The following is an 18,017-nucleotide window of genomic DNA, read 5'->3' as shown; positions in this document are numbered from 1 at the left end:
TAGATAGATAGATAGATAGATAGATAGATAGATAGATAGATAGATAGATAGATAGATAGATAGATAGATAGATAGATAGATAGATAGATAGATAGATAGATAGATAGATAGATAGACATTGGCAGAGAACTTCCAACAAAACCTTTCACTCAAGTGCTTACTTGTTTTATAACTTTGAATATTATGATTTGCAGTTGGAGTGGTTTAACTCGCAATAATTGTAATTTGGACACTAATTCTCAAAGCCTTAAATTACAATAGTAAGGATCTTTGCGGAGACCATGCGTGCGAGCGGGCGCGCCCGATGCGCGCATGCGCGAGAGTAAATGTTGTCAGTCTCTATGGCGACGGGACAGTTAATGCTTTTAGGGCTGCAGACAGCCAGAGATTATGTGCACAGGTGTCGCCCCGCAGACGGACAGGCTCAGTGTGTATGTGACACATTTAAACGTGGGAAAAGCAGCACGTTTGTCTGTTTTCAGTCTTTGGGAATTCTAACGCAACATCCAATGGTGAGTTGACACGTCAAAATTTGTTTACTTTTCATAGAATTCGCGTGAAATCTTTGTAGCGCCCAAGGGTGAACATTTATTTATGAACTCTGTTCTATAACAATTTCTCGAACAAGACAGCTGAATTGAGCAAGATTGCTCGAATACAAAGTCAACAATAGCAGACAACATGGACTTAACCATTAACAATAAGACAAGAAAAAGAAATATTTTAAAGTTGTTAAAGAAAAGACGAACAAAAGTACATACTAATAACTATGTAGATAAAAAAATACATAATACAAAATCTTATTCTAGATTACAGAGTTTTGCTTTTCTAAAATATGATTTAGTTTTCAATATAGAAGTCACAGTTTTTTTTATTATGATAATAATTTAGTTTTATACGGCACTTTTTTTTTTTTTTTAACCCAGCTACAGTTATGCACATTTGTTGTCACAGTAATGGCCAAACATTACAGGGCACATGTTCAGTCTAATGGGATTTAACTGAGCGTCAATGAAACTGAGCCTTCATTTGTAGAGGCAGCATTTCTGTTACAGGGCAGCTCACATTCTAAAAGCCAAACTTATAGGAATAACAAAACAAGGCTGTTAGTAATGGGGTAGTACACAAATGTCATTTCCATAAAACTGGTGAGGGATCAGTGTTGTCTGTGACTTGCCCAAAACCAGCTGGCCCAAGCCTTCCCGAAATCCTCAATAGAAAAAGCAATAGAGGAAACGGTTGACATATGATAGCAATAGTAACAGTGGCTGAAGAAAATATATCATTGTATATTAACATTATATACTTAATGGTAGATCATGAGTGAGGTGGTTTGCACAAAATCCCAGGAGGCGTATGAAGACGACTTTGAGAAGGATCTGGACTGGCTAATCAATGAAGAAAGTCGGAGCGAGGAGCAAGTAAGTGAAAACCAGCAGCTGACATACTGTACTACAGTAATGGCATCCTTTCACTGTGCTACAATATTCATGAACACACTTACACACACATTGCAACACTGGCATGCCAACGACAAACAGTGGAAGAGCTGGTTGTACAATTTGGACCTTGATTTTAAACTATTTGGAGGCAGGTTCATCCTTTGCTCCGTGGTCTAGAATAGAATAGAATAGAATGCATTTTTTTTTGTTGTGCAGCTGACATACCACAAAATTGTCCAGCGCAGTACTAAATTATTATAAATAAATATATTGAAAAAAATCCTGAATTACCAAATTATTAAGTAAATATAAAAAATAAAAGCCTGACATGAAAAAGTTGAATTAAAGTAACCTTGTTGTTGCTTGCGAGGAGGCTATCTGCATGCATCGGTAAAAAATTGGACTGCACAAAATTTACATGTTGGAGAGATTAACAATTGCACCCTTCCATCTGAAACCAGAGGGAAGCCATCTTGTTGTCAATTTTACTGAAAAGTTTTTATTTTATTTTATTTTTTTTCATCAGTGTGTATTTTCTGCTTTGGTACCCATATAGAGTCATAAGAGCATATATACAGTAAGACCTTTCAGAGTATGCAGTATGATCTCATTTTGATCAAACATGACTCATTGAGTTTAGATTTATGTTTTGCAAGTTTCTGACATGGGCAGTGCAGGCGGGGTGGTTTGCACGTTTGCCTCGTGGGGCAGAGGTCGCAGGTTCCAGTCTGGCTTCGGCCTTTCTGTGTGGAGTTTGCATGTTCTCCATATGCCTGCGTGTGTTTTCCCCGGTTATTCCAGTTTCCTCCCACTTTCCCCAAAACAGGCAATGCTCATTATATTGGACACTCCCATTTGCCCTTCGGTGTGTTTGGAGGTATGAATGGTTGTTTGTCTACAGTATGTGTGTCCTGTGATTGGCTGGCAACCAGGTATGGGTCTCCCCCGCCTTCAGCCTGAAGACAGTTGAGCTCGGCCCCACAGAAGATGGATGGACGGATGTTTCTGACACCTTGAGGGGTGGGCTGCAATCCAGAATGTTTGAGATGTTTTTGTCCTTCCCCTAACCTGATTCAAATAATCAGTATCATTCCTGCTGAAGAGCTCACTCATGATCTGATTATTTAAATCAGTCGCCCAATCCTGATAGGCAAATATTTCAGAAGCACTCCCAGATATGTACCTTGTAAAAAAAAAAAAAATTGTAGTGAAATCTACAAATAGCACTTTTCCCAGACGCACTGGCATATCCGTATATGCAACACATTGTGACATTTTCACAATAAGAACCGCAAATAACACTAAAAAGCCGGCTTAGTGAGTACTCTAACTATTTTTATCCGTGACGAGAGCGGCGCAGGCCGGAACACGTCTCTATTTGTTGGTCAGGGTGGAGCGACATAGTGGCCAGGGCCATCCCTTGTCAGTCTACTTGTTACTCTTTGGACACTCTATTGGCCAACTCCACACCTAGCAGGATTTATTTATTTTTTTTAATATCTGTGATTTCTGTGATTTAAATTTTTACATACATGCAGTATTCTTTTACCCCTTGACAGCTGTGATATGCATATTTACCTTTAATGTTCGGTAATACAATGCCAATATTTTATTTCATGAAACAGTGAGTGTGCATGCCACCCCTGAACACTCCTCACTGAGGTGTTGTGGCACCTGGGCAAAGATGCTGCCAATGGTGACCAATTCCGCAAGTTGCAAACTATAAAAAGGGGCATTTTGAATGTTGGACACTACAGTCTTTTCTGCCTTTTGAACCCAGGCTCTCTCGGATTCTGTTAAATCAAGGTTTCACTTGTACAACGAAAATATTCAGAAAAAAAAAACCTTGAATTGAGGCAATTGTCGGAGAGAACTCTTCCCACACCTGCGCTACATGTGTATTTCCACCACACAGGAACCTGACTACAAAGACATTGAAGCAGACATTGACAAAGAGCTGGCCAAGGATGAGAAGCAACTTAGAGCGAAAGAAAGAAGCGGCAATTCTGATTTGCAGGCTGAAGATGAAGACAGGTGGCCCTCACCGATGGAGCCACTTGAGGTCGACTCAGACAGAGACAGCCCCGTTAAGCCCTTTCATGCCACTCCGCCTCCTCTGGGAGCGGGTGAGCAGACGGATGAGGAGAAGAAGTACATCTTGGAGAAGATCCAACAAGCCAACAAGGAACTGCATGATCAGGAAGCTCCAGATTTGAGCCGGAGACGGCGACTTCAGTTTAAAGAGACGCTAGTAACCTTGGAGGTTCCTCCGTTGCAGTTGGAAAATGATACTAGGGAGGCAGACGACACAGAGATGGAGTTCTCAGAGAGGATGTCTGAGCTGAAATTGTCCCCTCGAGAGGAGCATCAAGGTGGGAAGAAAGATGAAAGTCAGAAGGAGGGGCGAGTCCTTGTGGAAAAAGATGGAAGGTTTGACCTGGTCAGCCTCAAAGAGGTGGAGCATCAAGGACTCCTCCCTCCAATCACACCGGAGCACTCCTGGAAGAGCCCCTCTTCTGTCCCCTCACCTTGTTCCCCTGCCGGAGCTTCTTCCGATCATCTCCGGGGACCCCGGCCTCCAGGAAGACCAAGTTCAGCCTGCCACAGCAACAGAGGCGGCCAGAGGAGAGAAACCAAGCGGCGGGTCCAGTCTGCCACCGGGACGCCCTCCCAGGCCACGTTCAAGCTCTCGCCTCAGCAGAAGGAATTGCTGCTCAAGGTCCGGGAGAGGAAAGAGAAGATGGCCAGAGAGGTAACCGCGCTCGTGAACCCCCTCTATTCACAGAGGACAGGGACCGAGTTTTGACCCTTTTGTATTAAAGTTAGCAAAAACTCACATTAAATTTTTATTGCTTTAAGTGCTATTACAGTGCAACTATTGATGTAAAGCGTTAGCCTGTAGCCACCATATGGAGCTCATATGATCTAATATTGTTAAGTGCAACACAAGGCCAAAAAAAAAAAACAAAAAACAAAACCAAAGTGAAATGCCACTGGCATTTGTCACACCACAACTGAGCAAGAGTTGATAGTATTATCTATGTATGTGTCAGGCAGAGCGGAGGAAGCTGGAGGAAGAGGAGCAGAAAAAGCAGGAGAACGATCTGGCTTTCAAGGCCTGGCTGCTGAGGAAGAGAGAGCAGCTGCAGCAGGAGAAGAGAATCAATCGAGCACAAGAGATGGAGAGGATGACTTCGCAGGTAGTCACCACAAGGGGGCGACCAAAGTTCTTCAACCTCAAAACAAATTTCTATGCAGTGCTGCTGTACTGTATATAGCAACCTATAAGAAGCCAATGAAATGCTTTGCTTGGACTTTGATCCATGTTTTATTTATTTATTTTTAAAATAAAACTAAAATCATCAAAACAAAGTCACAAAAGTGCATTTTACTGAAACAATGTCTCAATTTCGGTACAAATGTACTTAGCGTGGCACCCACCAAAATAGTCCTCACAAGTGCAGGAGGTCCCCACAAACAGTAGAGTAAAACCTGGAATTTGGTCTCCATTACGTAGCAAAAAACAAGAGCGCAAAAATTCGGTCATAACAAAACTCAACAAAAAACGGGGGCCAAATTAGATATTAATGAGAAAGTGAACTGGACAAAAGTTTGCAAAAGTACGTTTCTTGCTGCAGAAGGACTCCAGTGAGCCAGAGGAGGCCTTCCGATCGTGGCTGCAGAGAAAACAGGAGCAGCAGCAGCGAGAGAAGCAGCTCGTGCAGCTCAAGAGGTTGGAGGAGGACGGCGGTTATCTCCTACACAGTAGAGAGGAATGCGAACGTGCCTTCAAACTGTGAGATCAGCCATTTTTGAGTGTCTTTTTTTTTTATACACAACAATATTTTGACACGCATGCACTCTCTCAGGTGGCTGATGCGCAAGCGGACGGAGAAAAAAGCGGAGCAGCGGGCGGCTCGGGAGCGGTCGCGCAGGTTTGCCCTGGAGGAGCGGCGGGCGCGGCGAATGCGTGACCTGCTGTGCACAGCCAGCGACACCAGGACGTTCAGATTTACAGATCAGCTGACCTGTCACTTCTGAAACAGGACAATCCGCGTGCTTTACTTTCATTTTTTTTAGGTTTTAAACAGTATGTACATTCAGCACCGACGTACTTCCCGTTTTTACATTTTTTACAGTTTTATATTAAGGTTTTTCTTAAAAACATTCGCTTTAGAGATGTCAAGCCCACTTTAGCTCAGGGCGGCCCCTTTTTGGTTCCCAATATAACATTTTACCTTAAATTGCTGAATGAAAGTTTTTTTATGTTCATTTTTCCTGTTGTTCATAATTTATATATATATATATATATATATATAAACACATTATAAGACTACCTAAAAATAAATAAATTTTCAATAAATTAATACATTAAAAATAAAATGAACGAATGATTAAATCAGTTTGGAAAATACAATAAAATACTGTACAAATATACAGTGGATGAAAAATGCCCCAATCAAAAAATGTGGTTGTGCAACTTCTTTTCAAGGAGTCCAGTAAAGGGCAGGGAAAATGAAACAAGATAAAAGTGTACTGTAGTGTCTCATTTAGGACACTGGGTGGCACCCACCCACGTAATGGCATAAATGAAAACTTATGGTGTCACATCAGATATGGAGGTGCTGTGTGCTAACAAATGAGCTGCAAATAAATACTAAAAGAAAAACAAGATGGCGACCCCTGCCCATTAATCTCTTTGACGCGATCAAAGGAATTCACCTACGCTGAGCAGTACCATGACAAAGCTAGATGCTAATGTTAACATGAACGCTAGTGTAGTGTTCCACTTTTGTCTCTGAAGCGATCAGAAAGCTTTTTTGCGCAAGCGTGACAACTTTTATTTTCAAATCAAAAGCAAAATAATTGGAACATGAGGCTACCTAAACTGTGCTCCGGTGATTCCTTTTCAAAACATCTTTTGTCACATTTTATACAGATGTGTATTGTCATCAGTAACACAGTATCCCGACAGATGAGCCAGAAATGAGAGTGATGTTTCTCAATCTGAATAAAAACAATCACAAGCATTTCATGTAGCAAAATGTACAATATATATTTTGACACTTTAGCATTCATAGCATTTTTTTTGTACTTAAATTGCTGGGAGATTCTCAAGAAAGATGATGTGGTTTGTTTTAATTTGTTTAATCGATTAATTGAAGATGAACATTGAACCACTTCCTTTTTTATGAGTTTTGGTTTTGCTTTGCTGTTTTCTTATAGCACATTCACCACAGTGACCTTTCCATTGTATGTGTGTACTTCAGTTACATTTTAAACCTCGAGGTCAATACAGCAATGCCGTGTAACTTTAAAGTGCTGACATATGTTGACATTCTGTATTTACTGACGTAACAATGACTAACATGTGCATGTATAAAAATACAGACCAAATTACATCTGTTGAAATAAAATGTGGATGTATTCAAGCATAAAAATTCAAAACCAATTGAAATAATGACATCAACACGAACCGTCTATAATTTATTAGGGTCTGTAAAAATGTACATTTCTGTGCATTTCATCATTAAATATCAGTGAAAACAAGTGTCGAACCTCACCCATCCCAATTAAAGCTCTTTGAATCTCTGCAGAACAACAATAATAATATTTTCCCCATTGAATTTACAGTGCATGACTCTGTCTTATCACCTGTATAACAACAAAAAAAGAAATTATCAAGTTCCTTGAAACAGGAAAGATTGATCTTTTATGATAAAAAGCTTCCCATAATATAACGCAGACAGTTGTGACAGCAGCTGTCTATATATTCAAACATAAATAACAAAACAACATAAAACACACATTTTCCCCCAACTTGACAGACAGAAGTACCGAGTGCATGATTATTATAAATATATATAATGCTCAGAATGCATTTCTTCAAAATAGTGCGAGTTAAATGAGAAAACAGTGCACTTTCTATTTTGAGGACAACACTTACTGGCTTGGACATCACAAACACAAAACTACTGGATTTTGGACCTGTAAAGTATCTGTCAAGTATTACTGACCTCTAAGTAAGTTCCCATGTCAGGACGTATTCCACGTTGTGTTTTTCCTCATTAAAACCAGTATGTTGAACTCGAAAGCAACAACCCAGCCTCTTTATACCACAGGTGTCAAACTCAAGGCCCGGGGGTCAGATCCTGCGCGCCATCTTTTTTTGTGGCCCGCGAAATGCTAATTATGTCTATAAATTTCTGGCTAAAACACCAAATTTGTATGTTTTCTTTAACATTTGCACATTAAGTTGTGTTTTGTTAGCAGTACCCCTTTTCAACAGTTTTTAGCAGCCTCTGTTTTCAAAAAGTGTAAAATTTGACTTCACAGTCACAATGGCCCAAACTACAATGTGGCCCATGATAAAAATGAGTTTGACACCCATGACATAGAGCAAGAAAAATCTCCCCTTTGACACTTTCACAGATCAGTGAGCCACAGAACAAAAAAACAGCAAGAGCACGATTGAGCGTTGTTGTGGAGACACCCCCCACCTCCACAAAAAAAGAACACCCCCTCCCTACCCTGTACACAAACAATCCCGACGTCTTCAAAACCGCAATTGAAATTGTACAAAAATAGATCTGTTTCAAACTCAAAGACAAATTCCACAATAAATAAAGATCATTAAACAGTGGAGGTGGAGGCCACATCTACAGTTCATCTTTGGGGTTGATGTCAAGGCCCTGTGTCAGCACAGATGGTGAGTCCCAGTTCTGGATCACCTCATCCGCCTGCAGTCTCTCCTGCACAACCAAAACAAATGCGCAATCAGCGCCTGTCTCTGATTAGGAGGCGAATGTTGGAAAATTGCCTGTACATAGAAGATCAGGACTTGAAAAAAGAAGGGTGTACCATTTCCCTGAACAGCGGGTCCAGGGTGAACCACAGGGCCACAGCACACCTCCGCCCACCGGTGACGGCCTTGACGCCATGCGGGTTCTCCCCGCCGGAGGTGAACGCCACCATTCGGCCACACTTTGGCTTCACCATTGCCTGGAGAGGACGCAGAGTAAAAAAAATTTAAACAAATAATGAAATTTAACAAAATTACACACGGGTGTCCAATTCAAGGCCCGAGGTGCCAGAACTGGCCCACCACATCATGTTATGTGGCTCGCGAAACGCTAATTATGACTTCTAACTAAAACATCAATTTTGCAAGTTGTATTGAACTTTTTTTTAACTGGCCTATCACTTCAAGTCTAGCGAAATGTACAAAGATCATACTTTACTTGTAATCTCTTTGACTTTGAGTCATAATGGCCCTCCGATAGAAACCACAATGCCACAATGTGGCCCATGATAAAAAAAATGAGTTTGACGCTGCCAACCTTACAGATTTTATGCTTAAAATGTAATTATTATGAATAAATTACTAAAACAAACTTGTGATTATAAAATAATTCTTGGATTTTATATACACACACACATATATATATATATATATATATATATATATATATATATATATATATATATATATATATATATATATATATATATATACACACACACATATATATATATATATATACACACACAGTACATAGAAATACAATGTTCCCTTGGTGTATTGCATTTTTAGTGCAATATTTCTACAAAGATTTGAACTTTTGAGGGTGTTTAAACAGAGAAAAGAAAGACATGGTAATGCCTGCGTGATCAAAGTGTAAGTCCTTTAGATACATTTGACATTTCATAAACAGACAGTAAAAGTAATGATAAAAAAAAAAACAAACATAGCAAAAACATTTAACACAGGAAAGGACAAAATATGATAAACAAAGGAACAATACGTATTAGCAAAAAAATAAAATAAAATCACGAAAAAACCCATTCCAAATAAACAAAAAATTGTAACAACACGGACTTAATTATTGCAGGTACTTTGGGAACAAAACACCAACGATAAATGAGGGAACATTGAAATTAAAACAAGCCGTTAAATGTGAAATGTCAAATTTCAAATGTCTAGTCCTATATCTTCAACTATAAGTCATACAAGGTATACTTTTGGAAGTGCAAAAGAACTTACTGTGACTGTTTTGGCGTCCATCTTGGTAAAGATAAACTCGCCGCCTTCAAAGTCTCCATTGAGGTATAGTAGTGCACTGAATAAGATCGGTAGAAAAAACGTGAGTAAACATGTGGCAAGTCTTACTGGAATAAAGATGGACGAAAAATATGTTTTTATGCGTACAGATAATCTTAGTTATGTTCATAAATATAAAACCAGATATAAACATTGACATGATGAGTAAAATATAGAAGACTACCCACTTTTACTGATATTGTGTGATTTTGTTGCACTATTGTTAATTGAATTTGGCATTGTGATCTGGCGAAAGCAATAACCTGTAGTCCCTATATGTGTAAGCGGGGGCCTCCTTCCAGCATTCATTGGCCTCGGGGTCCAGCAGACAGTTATCAGCGTGGATGGGGTGGCTCAGGTCATTCCTTTGGTCCTGCTGACCTGTCAACACCCAACACAAATACACGTGTATAGCATTTCCATGTGTTTACCACGGTGGTTGGCAAAGGGAGAGGAACGCTACAAAAGGCAGGGAAAAAAAAAAAAAAAAAAAAAAAAAAAAAAAAAAAAATATATATATATATATATATATATATATATATATATATATATATATATATATATATATATATATATATATATATATATATATATATATATATATATATATATATATATATATCATCTTTTTAATAAAAAAGTAGCCTGTTAAAAAATATCTTTCAATTCTCTTTAGGTTTATATTACTTCTGTTGCACTTCAAATTCTAACTTTTCCCCCTTAAGAATTGTATGACCCCCCCTTGGGGGAGTTATTTTTGTATTTTAGCTATTGCAAACATCTATATTCAAATAATGCAGTGATATTTTACATCACTATGAACTTTACTTACATTTGAAACGTTAAAAGCTCTTTTCCTGTCAAAATATGATCATTTTATAATGACAGATTTATCTTGTGGGGGAACAGAAATACATTTATTTAATGTCCCCTAGGGTCAAAAAGCATCACACACGAGACTGACCTTCGATAGCCGTGCGACACACCAGGTGCGTGTAGGAAAAGTGCAGCGTGGAGTTGATCATGAAGTAGGACTTCACGACGTTTTTCACTCGCTCGCTGGTGTCGTAGAAGAGGCGGGCACTTTTCATGGGCACCCTGCCATCGAAGCCGTACTAAAGGAAGACACGGTTTCATGAGCAAACGAGCGATGGAAAAAGCTATGAAGTTAATATGGAAAATGATGAAATAAGTGTTTTAGTTGTTCTGTGACATTTGCATACTTGCAGAGCTTTGAGCACGGTGGCGCCTTCAAACTTCTCATTGGGAGTGTGAGGAGAGCGCCTGCCATTGTAGCCATCTCCAGCTAGCGTGACAGCCTAAGAGAGAGCAGATATTTTTGTGTTTTTGTGGGGACCTCTTGCACTTGTGGGGATCATTTTGATGAACCCCACAAGTTCAGACCTCTTTTTGACAGTCAAGACTTGCTGCTAGAGGACAGGTGTCCAACACAAGGCACGGGGGCCAGATCCGGCCCGCCGCATCAATTTCCATGGCCCGCGAAATGCTGATACGACTTCATGTTTCTGGTTGAAGTACCACATTTGCAAGTTGTCTTCAACTTTTAAAAATTAAGTTGGGAAAAAAAAAAAAACGCTTTTTGTTCCCGATCTCATGAACAATTTTTACCGGCCCCTGATTTCAAAACTAGGTAAGTGTGTGGAAAATACACAAATTTATTGCGGCCCTTTGACAGAAACTACTACAATGAGGCCCGTGATAAAAAATGAGTCTTACACCCGTGTTCTAGAGTATGGGTTTGAATTGGATTTTGGTTGAGGTTTTGTTGAGGTAATCTATTGTGATGGTTAAGGTTAGGGGCTAGGCCACATCTTATGTCAATGAGAAGTCTCCACTGTGATAGAAAACCCCTTCCGTGTGTGTGTTGGGTGGGGAGGGTGACAACGTCTAACCAAGTGTTGCTCATGGGATGACACGTACGCGTACGTAAATGACACATTTTCCCGGGAACAATATAGCCCCGCCCCTTAAGTCCTTACTTGTGCCAACTGTCGGAGCTCTGCGCATTCGTCCTCGTTTATAACTTGATCAAGCAACACTCGCTGAGACCCGTTCAGGTGGGCCGAGTTGTACACCAGCTGCACACTGTCGTAAAACAACGATCCACCTGCACACAACACAAGAGCGCTTTGGTCAAAAGCTTGTCGGAACACATTGGAAAAGACATGATGAGTTCAACGTCACCTTCTTTGACGAGTTGTGGTATAGCCACACTGACGCTCTTTTTTTCTGCAGTGGGAACATAATCCATCTCACCATCAGTACCAGAGGGAATCCTGCAAAAAAAAAAGCATATTTTGTTGACACGCGTCTATATTTGGAATGTTGATGGACAAATTCACACTTCATTAAGGCATACTATTATGACAATCAGTAGAACAAATGGATCACAAATTTTACATTTAAAAAAATAGACACTTTGTTGGATGTTGCGGTTAGAACTGCACTGCATCATTTTGAGATGTGAAATTTTTTTTTTGTCATGCACGTAGTGAAGTTTGCCAAAATATTACAAAAACATGTCAGTATTAACACATGAAACTTTATTACAAGAAATTTTTAATTTTGTAAGATTTATGTCAATATTAGAGATAAAGAAAATGGTTATCTTATGAATTCATGCTATTAAAAGTATAAAAAAAATACAAGAAAAAAATCTACTACAAGAAAGTTGTACTTTTTACTTTTGAACAATCTGTAGATGTTTTTTCTGGTAAAATTACAAGTGCATTCTTATGAAGAAACTTGTAATTTTAGAAGGAAAAAAACTTGACTATTATGTGAACAAATATTTGATCTGGCATTATACATAAAAAAGTTACAATTAAGCATAATTAAATAACGTAATGTTTAGGAGTTCTCTTTTTTTTTCTTTGGCAATGATATCTTACATACTGCATGATACAGTGCAGTTATACACCAATGAAAAGCAACTACAACAAAATAGGAATAAACTTTTACTAAATGAATCGTACAGTAATCTATTACAAATTCAAAGAATATTGACACATATTCCTATATTAGTGTTTATGAGATTGATCAAGTGTACCTAAAGTAGCGTTATCTATTAGGATGCGCACAAATACCTGTTGGTGTCATCTCTCCCACCCGAGCTGCTCCAGTAATTCTGCAATCACCAGTCAAGTGTTAATTATAAAGGATACATTGACGTTTGCAAAAGAAAAGCCTGTAAACATTATTACGACCAGCAGGTGTCGCCTTTCACTTGACAAAAAAAGTTTGCAGCACAATCCTGCTCCGCTGCTTTGAGTCAGTTCCAGTTAGGTGCATGACTGACAATAAACACTCAGCAGACGTCATTGCATACAGGAAAAAGAAAATAACCTGTCCACACTCTTGTGTTTGAAGGCAAACAAATACACCAAAAAAGAAATAAAGGGACTATTTGTAGTTTTCTTTGAGGTTTAAGTTTGAAGTTTGCGCACACCCAAACGTACCGCTTCAATGAAGTCCACGCCCATGGCCTGACTTCCAATCCAGAGAAGCTCCAGCTCTTGTTTGTGTCTTCTCAGGTACCGTGCAGCCTCCTGCCGATGTACACAACGGTGATTTCATTTCAGGGCAGGGACGCATTCCAGAGACACTTTTGCCTAGCAGCGACCAAGTTCTTCCAAGTTAAAATTCTAACGATAGCCCAAAAAAAGGGTATGCGTTTATTCCCCATTTTTGGAATTGTTGAAGTAACAATCTGATCACTCTTTAAATCTAATTAAGTTTTCCAAAAATTAAATGTAATGTATGTCATTTTTGATCAAGCTAGAAAACTGCCATCTAAATGACATCTAATATTTTGCTGAAACATTATATTTTAACAACAAAATTGCAGCAACGCTGCCTCTGGTTTGCTCCACACATTATGTACCGGTTTTCACAGATGACTATGGTGTTAACATCTAATATTATAGCATATGATTTTTGTGGAACATTTCTTGCCTTCTACCACTCAGTACATTACCAACAATGTACCCTACCATCATCATTGTTGCTAAATCAAATTTGAACTCAATGTTGATGTCAGGTAGGAGTTGGCTGACTTTTTTTTTCTGGCGAGGAAAGCTTTCAGCACCGCTGTCCTCTTGTTTTAATAGGAAGGGGAGAAGCTCGCTGTTAAATGTTAAAGTCAAAGTGCTGCTGACAAGCTAACTGCCTGAATACTCATTACCAAAATGTGTTATGCTTCGCTGTAAGAAATGTAAAGAATCAAATTACACTTAAACTGTACAGAATGGTTAAATTCATCTTGCTTGGCTGGCAGATCAGAACCCTTAAAACTTTGACCCAAGAATCGCATGTGGGAAGTTCAGCTTTTGGGTAGAACTTCATTTACCTCTCACAAATGTAATTGTTTAATTTTGCCTGAGTTTTTCCGCAACATTTAGAAATGCTTGGCCATATAAGGCCTACAGGCCCTAAGTCACCCCACAACCCCCAATGTAAGCACCCTAGAACCTTCACATGTGGCTGCAAAGCTCTCTTCTCATCTCCGTCTGCCACTGTTTCATTTCCACCTTCTGAGGGATTTCCACCTTCTAAGATAGAGGAATGTGGTGCTTCCAAGGAAGCTGATGTTGGCTTTTCATTCATGCGTATAGCATTGGAGTGGAGATTGACAGGTAGGGTATTTGCTTTTGCTTTTCACACACACACGCTGCACCAAGTGGGAAGCTGGGTGATTGTGAAATTCCCAAATAAGTAACATATTACTTAGTTTTGAGTTGACTACATGAAAACACACACACACACACGCATAAGTATCAGCAATTTTACGACATAAGTTCTCTCATGACTTAAGCTGATAAACTGAATAATTATCAAGAGCAAAAATATTGCGGTATTATGGTATTCATTCAGCTTTAAAACGAACTTTTTTTTATATTTGGGTAAATAAAAACAGCATGTAATTAAAAAACCAACAGAATATTGGTACAAAAGAAACATGTGGCATGTTAAGTTTCAATAAATAAACAAATAACTACACTTTTCTCCTTTTAACTTAATGCCACCAGAGCAAAATTTGAGCCCAGAAGCAACCAGGACACTGAAGTAGAAAACCAGATAGTCTTTTCTACACCAAAATCCGACATAACCACTAACAGTATTAAAACTAGCACTGAACCTCGAACACCGCGGTGGAAAACGTAAGCAAAACATTCTCAGATGTCGAACTAGACTTGGAAAACTGACTCGAAAACTTGACGGCAAAACAAGACTCGGAAACTAGCGTAGCAATGAAAACATCAAGGAACAAATCAGGCACATCACAGCACCCGGTATAACAACTGTGATAGATATATTACCACAGTAAGTGCATCAAAACTGTTTTTGTTTTATTGCCTACCTTATTATTTGCTCGATTATGGAATGTAGCCTGCTCGGGGAAGTGAACAGAATAAGCATTTCATTGTGTGGTATGACAATCTATATGACAATTAAACTCTTGAATCTAAACTAGTGTATCGAATGCCATTAGATTGCAAAGGTGACGTGCAGTGGCCCAGCACAATTAAAATTATTGCAAATTAAGTTAAGATTGATATTCCATCACTCATTTAATAACGGCACACCACATGTTTTATGCTAGTAACTTCCGAATGATCACTTTTGGATCCTGGAGGAGAACTTCATCAAATTGAAAAGCACGACCATGGCAACCAGCACGAAACAAGCGCAACCAGTAGCTTTTTCTTTGAAGCTATTTTAGAGCTTAATTTGAAAGAGGCCCTAAGTTTTGCCAGAGACATCTGCGTGTTTGCCTTTTTAACTTTTCCCCTGATGGTTAAGAGCCTGAATGGCAACATTATTTGAAAGGGAGGCCATTCAGGCCTTGAAAGTGACCTCCCTGAGACTGGAGAGAACATTTGCACTGCAAACCTTAAGGACTGGAAAGACTTTGAAAGATAGAAAAATACAAGCTTTACAGTATGAGATACACACGCACGCACACGCACACTAATGAGAAGCAGGAAAAGGAGGTTGCATTATTTGGACTTAAAGGGAGCATAGTTTGACTTGCCAAATGTCAAAGCAGCCCTTTAGGAAGTGACTAATCATCAATGATGAGTTACTGTAGTGTAAAAGGACCAACATGAATGTACTACAGTATATAATGCTACACAATTCTGGCCCCTATTTACTAAAAAGCCAGGGCACGGAAACAGCTGCTTCTCTGCTTAGAACAAGAAATACATTGTTCGACTGTAAATATATTGACATAGGAAACTGGCTGATTCTTCCAGCTGGAAGGTGGAACGATGGTACAAGTGAAAAACAAAATAAAAAAGAAAACTCTTGCCAGATGGTGCGTACCAATCTAGTCCAAGAAATACTACAAATGCACTCCGGACTCCTGTCATCTCCTTCTCAAATCCACACTTTTTCTTTGAGGGCTTGTTCCCACCTGTTAAATACCTTCTTTCGACTCCCACAGTCCAAAACAAACTGATATTTATTTCAAAACCTAAGGCGCTCGTCTGAGCCATTAATTCAATTGGAGAGGTTAGGGAAAGCACATGGCTGAGCGCTTTGATTTATATGCAGCTAAATTTGAAGAAAAGCAGGAAGAATACACTGGTGATGTGTAAATTTAGCTGTGTGGAAAATTCACTGAATGGCATCCTGTGCAATATATTGTCGAAGCCACTTTTTAACATCTTCTCATTATAGCTCGCTGGCACCTAGCAAATATGCTCGTATGATGGCAGTGTCCCACCAGATCCAACAGATGGCACTGTTTATTTTACAAAATAGTGCAATTTATAAATAATACAAAGGGGGTTGAGCAATTTCCTGAGAGTCTGTCTGTATCACTTCCTATTCCTCTGTCCTTGAGCAGCCCCAAGTCGGTCATTAAAAAAAAAAAAAAAAAAAAAAAAACAATTCTTAATTGTATTCTACATATCAACATGGAGTTGTATTGACCCAAATATTGGGTAGGTAATTTTTTGATCCATAATGGAGTTATTTTTAACCCAAATGATTTTGAGTGTGTTGTTTACTTCAAACCCTTGAGAAAATTGGTTTTATCGAAAACAATCCCCTAAAATTGGCTTTTACGATCCACAAAAGAAGAAAAGAAGAGTTTTTTACCAAACTACCCCAAAAACTAGGTCATATTGTGTGTTATTTTTTTTACCCAACCCTTGATTTAACGGTAAATAAATAACCCAAAATGTTGGGTCAGTACCTTTTCTACCCAATTTGGGTTATATTTGGCCCAGTTATTTTTAGAGTGTAAGAAGAAAACCATAGGAGCTTTCCCATTATGTTGGCTACCTAAGATTTTCGCAAAAATGTTCCCCCAAATTAATAACTGCTGAGTACAGTACAGTCAAATCCAGGGGTTGTGTCAATTGTAGTTGACAAATGGATTGCGAATATAGTATTGGTAGATAACATGAAAAAAACAACAACAACAAAAAACACAGGCTCAAACAATAAGGTTAAACATTAACTGCAGGTATACATATGTAACAAATTATTTGGGAAGGACCGATAGGAGGTAACCATCTGACGACAATGCAATTTTTACAGGGGAACGAGAAAAGAACATACTGGGAGCAACCAAGAAGAGATGTCAAAGACAGTGAAGTGGTGTCAGGTCATTTTGAGATTTTTTTCTGCAAAATTCTCAAACGTGAAACAGAATAAAACTGGGTATTACGCTGCAAAGGTTTGTTTGGCGTCTCTATCAATATGGGATTTCCCAGAGCTATGGAGTTGTTAAAAATTCATTGAAAAAAAATGCGATTTCGACTTCGGCTTTTCGTCACATTGTTTGTCTATGCACAGAAAATAAGCACAAGATTTGAACTTGGAAAAATGTTCCCATTGTACTGGCCCATACCCATATAGTACACTCATAATTTTACCAAATGCACTACTGTTAATATTGGGATTAAGATTTTTTTTTTTTTCTTTCCAGAGAATTCTCGATGTAGCAGAGCTAAGATGTTTACGTTGCTCTTCCTAAAGTCTCAGGAATGAAAACAATAACTCAGATACAGTACTTGGATCATGCTATGTTAAATAATCCATTGTAAAGACATTTTGCATTGTTCCGGGCACATGTTGTAGTTGCTAGGTGATACATTGGAGCCCCTATTCGATTAAGGACTAAGCTAATATTGCTAATGGAAACTAGCAGCTACTTGAGGTGCTGAGCTGTGCTCCCAATCCTGATACATTGCAGCGGAGCTACTTATAAATAGTATGTTGGTAAGTATTGAATTGAATTGTGTTGTTAGGTGTCCATCAAACAAAGACAAGAGAAATCTGACCTCTCGTGGGGCACCGCCATGTCCCAGGACCTCTGTGTAGTAGTCAACATTCTCTGTCATGAACTCGTCTCCCTCATGGAATAAAAGGTAGGTGAGTGCACACTGTAGCGCCTCTTCCACTCTATCCACTGCAGAGAGAGAAACAGGAAGAACATA

General features: G+C 38.9%; 2 protein-coding genes across 3 annotated transcripts in view; one reads left to right on the top strand and one right to left on the bottom strand.

Moving 5' to 3' along the window:
* Nucleotides 1-389: 389 nt before the first annotated feature.
* ccdc181 (coiled-coil domain containing 181) lies at nt 390-6,584 on the top strand. Of its 2 annotated transcripts, none has more exons than XM_088426391.1 (6): nt 390-512; nt 1,317-1,421; nt 3,358-4,194; nt 4,496-4,642; nt 5,084-5,238; nt 5,312-6,584. In XM_088426391.1, exons 1-6 carry the CDS (start codon nt 510-512, stop codon nt 5,481-5,483), a joined length of 1,419 nt encoding a protein of 472 aa, XP_088282517.1. In that variant the 5' UTR covers nt 390-509; the 3' UTR covers nt 5,484-6,584. The 2 variants fall into 2 exon arrangements, with proteins under 2 accessions (XP_088282517.1, XP_088282518.1); XM_088426392.1 differs by having other exon boundaries at nt 471-512; nt 5,081-5,238.
* Nucleotides 6,585-6,916: 332 nt separating this feature from the next.
* The window catches only part of p3h2 (prolyl 3-hydroxylase 2), a 56,299-nt gene continuing 45,198 nt past the window's right edge, over nt 6,917-18,017 (bottom strand). The window contains exons 5-15 of the mRNA XM_088426390.1: nt 17,862-17,989; nt 13,023-13,112; nt 12,651-12,691; nt 11,749-11,840; nt 11,544-11,671; nt 10,767-10,862; nt 10,508-10,658; nt 9,807-9,924; nt 9,487-9,562; nt 8,304-8,444; nt 6,917-8,194 (exon numbers count right to left, since the gene is read on the bottom strand). Coding sequence (XP_088282516.1) covers nt 8,102-8,194; nt 8,304-8,444; nt 9,487-9,562; nt 9,807-9,924; nt 10,508-10,658; nt 10,767-10,862; nt 11,544-11,671; nt 11,749-11,840; nt 12,651-12,691; nt 13,023-13,112; nt 17,862-17,989 — 1,154 coding nt within the window. The 3' untranslated portion in view covers nt 6,917-8,101. The remainder of the gene's footprint in view (nt 8,195-8,303; nt 8,445-9,486; nt 9,563-9,806; nt 9,925-10,507; nt 10,659-10,766; nt 10,863-11,543; nt 11,672-11,748; nt 11,841-12,650; nt 12,692-13,022; nt 13,113-17,861; nt 17,990-18,017) is intronic.

This window comes from Hippichthys cyanospilos, chromosome 10 (genome assembly GCF_059441005.1).
Source record: "Hippichthys cyanospilos isolate Australia breed blue-spotted pipefish chromosome 10, RoL_Hcya_1.0, whole genome shotgun sequence".
Lineage (NCBI taxonomy): Eukaryota > Metazoa > Chordata > Actinopteri > Syngnathiformes > Syngnathidae > Hippichthys > Hippichthys cyanospilos.
Note: the sequence above shows the minus strand (reverse complement) of the source record. Positions and strands in the feature narration are given on the sequence as shown.

Excerpts from the sequence above, each read along its gene's own strand:
- ccdc181 (XM_088426392.1), top strand. Across the intron at positions 1,422-3,357 it reads AAAGTCGGAGCGAGGAGCAA|GAACCTGACTACAAAGACAT; the intron begins GTAAGTGAAAAC and ends TCCACCACACAG. Across the intron at positions 5,239-5,311 it reads TGCGAACGTGCCTTCAAACT|GTGGCTGATGCGCAAGCGGA; the intron begins GTGAGATCAGCC and ends GCACTCTCTCAG.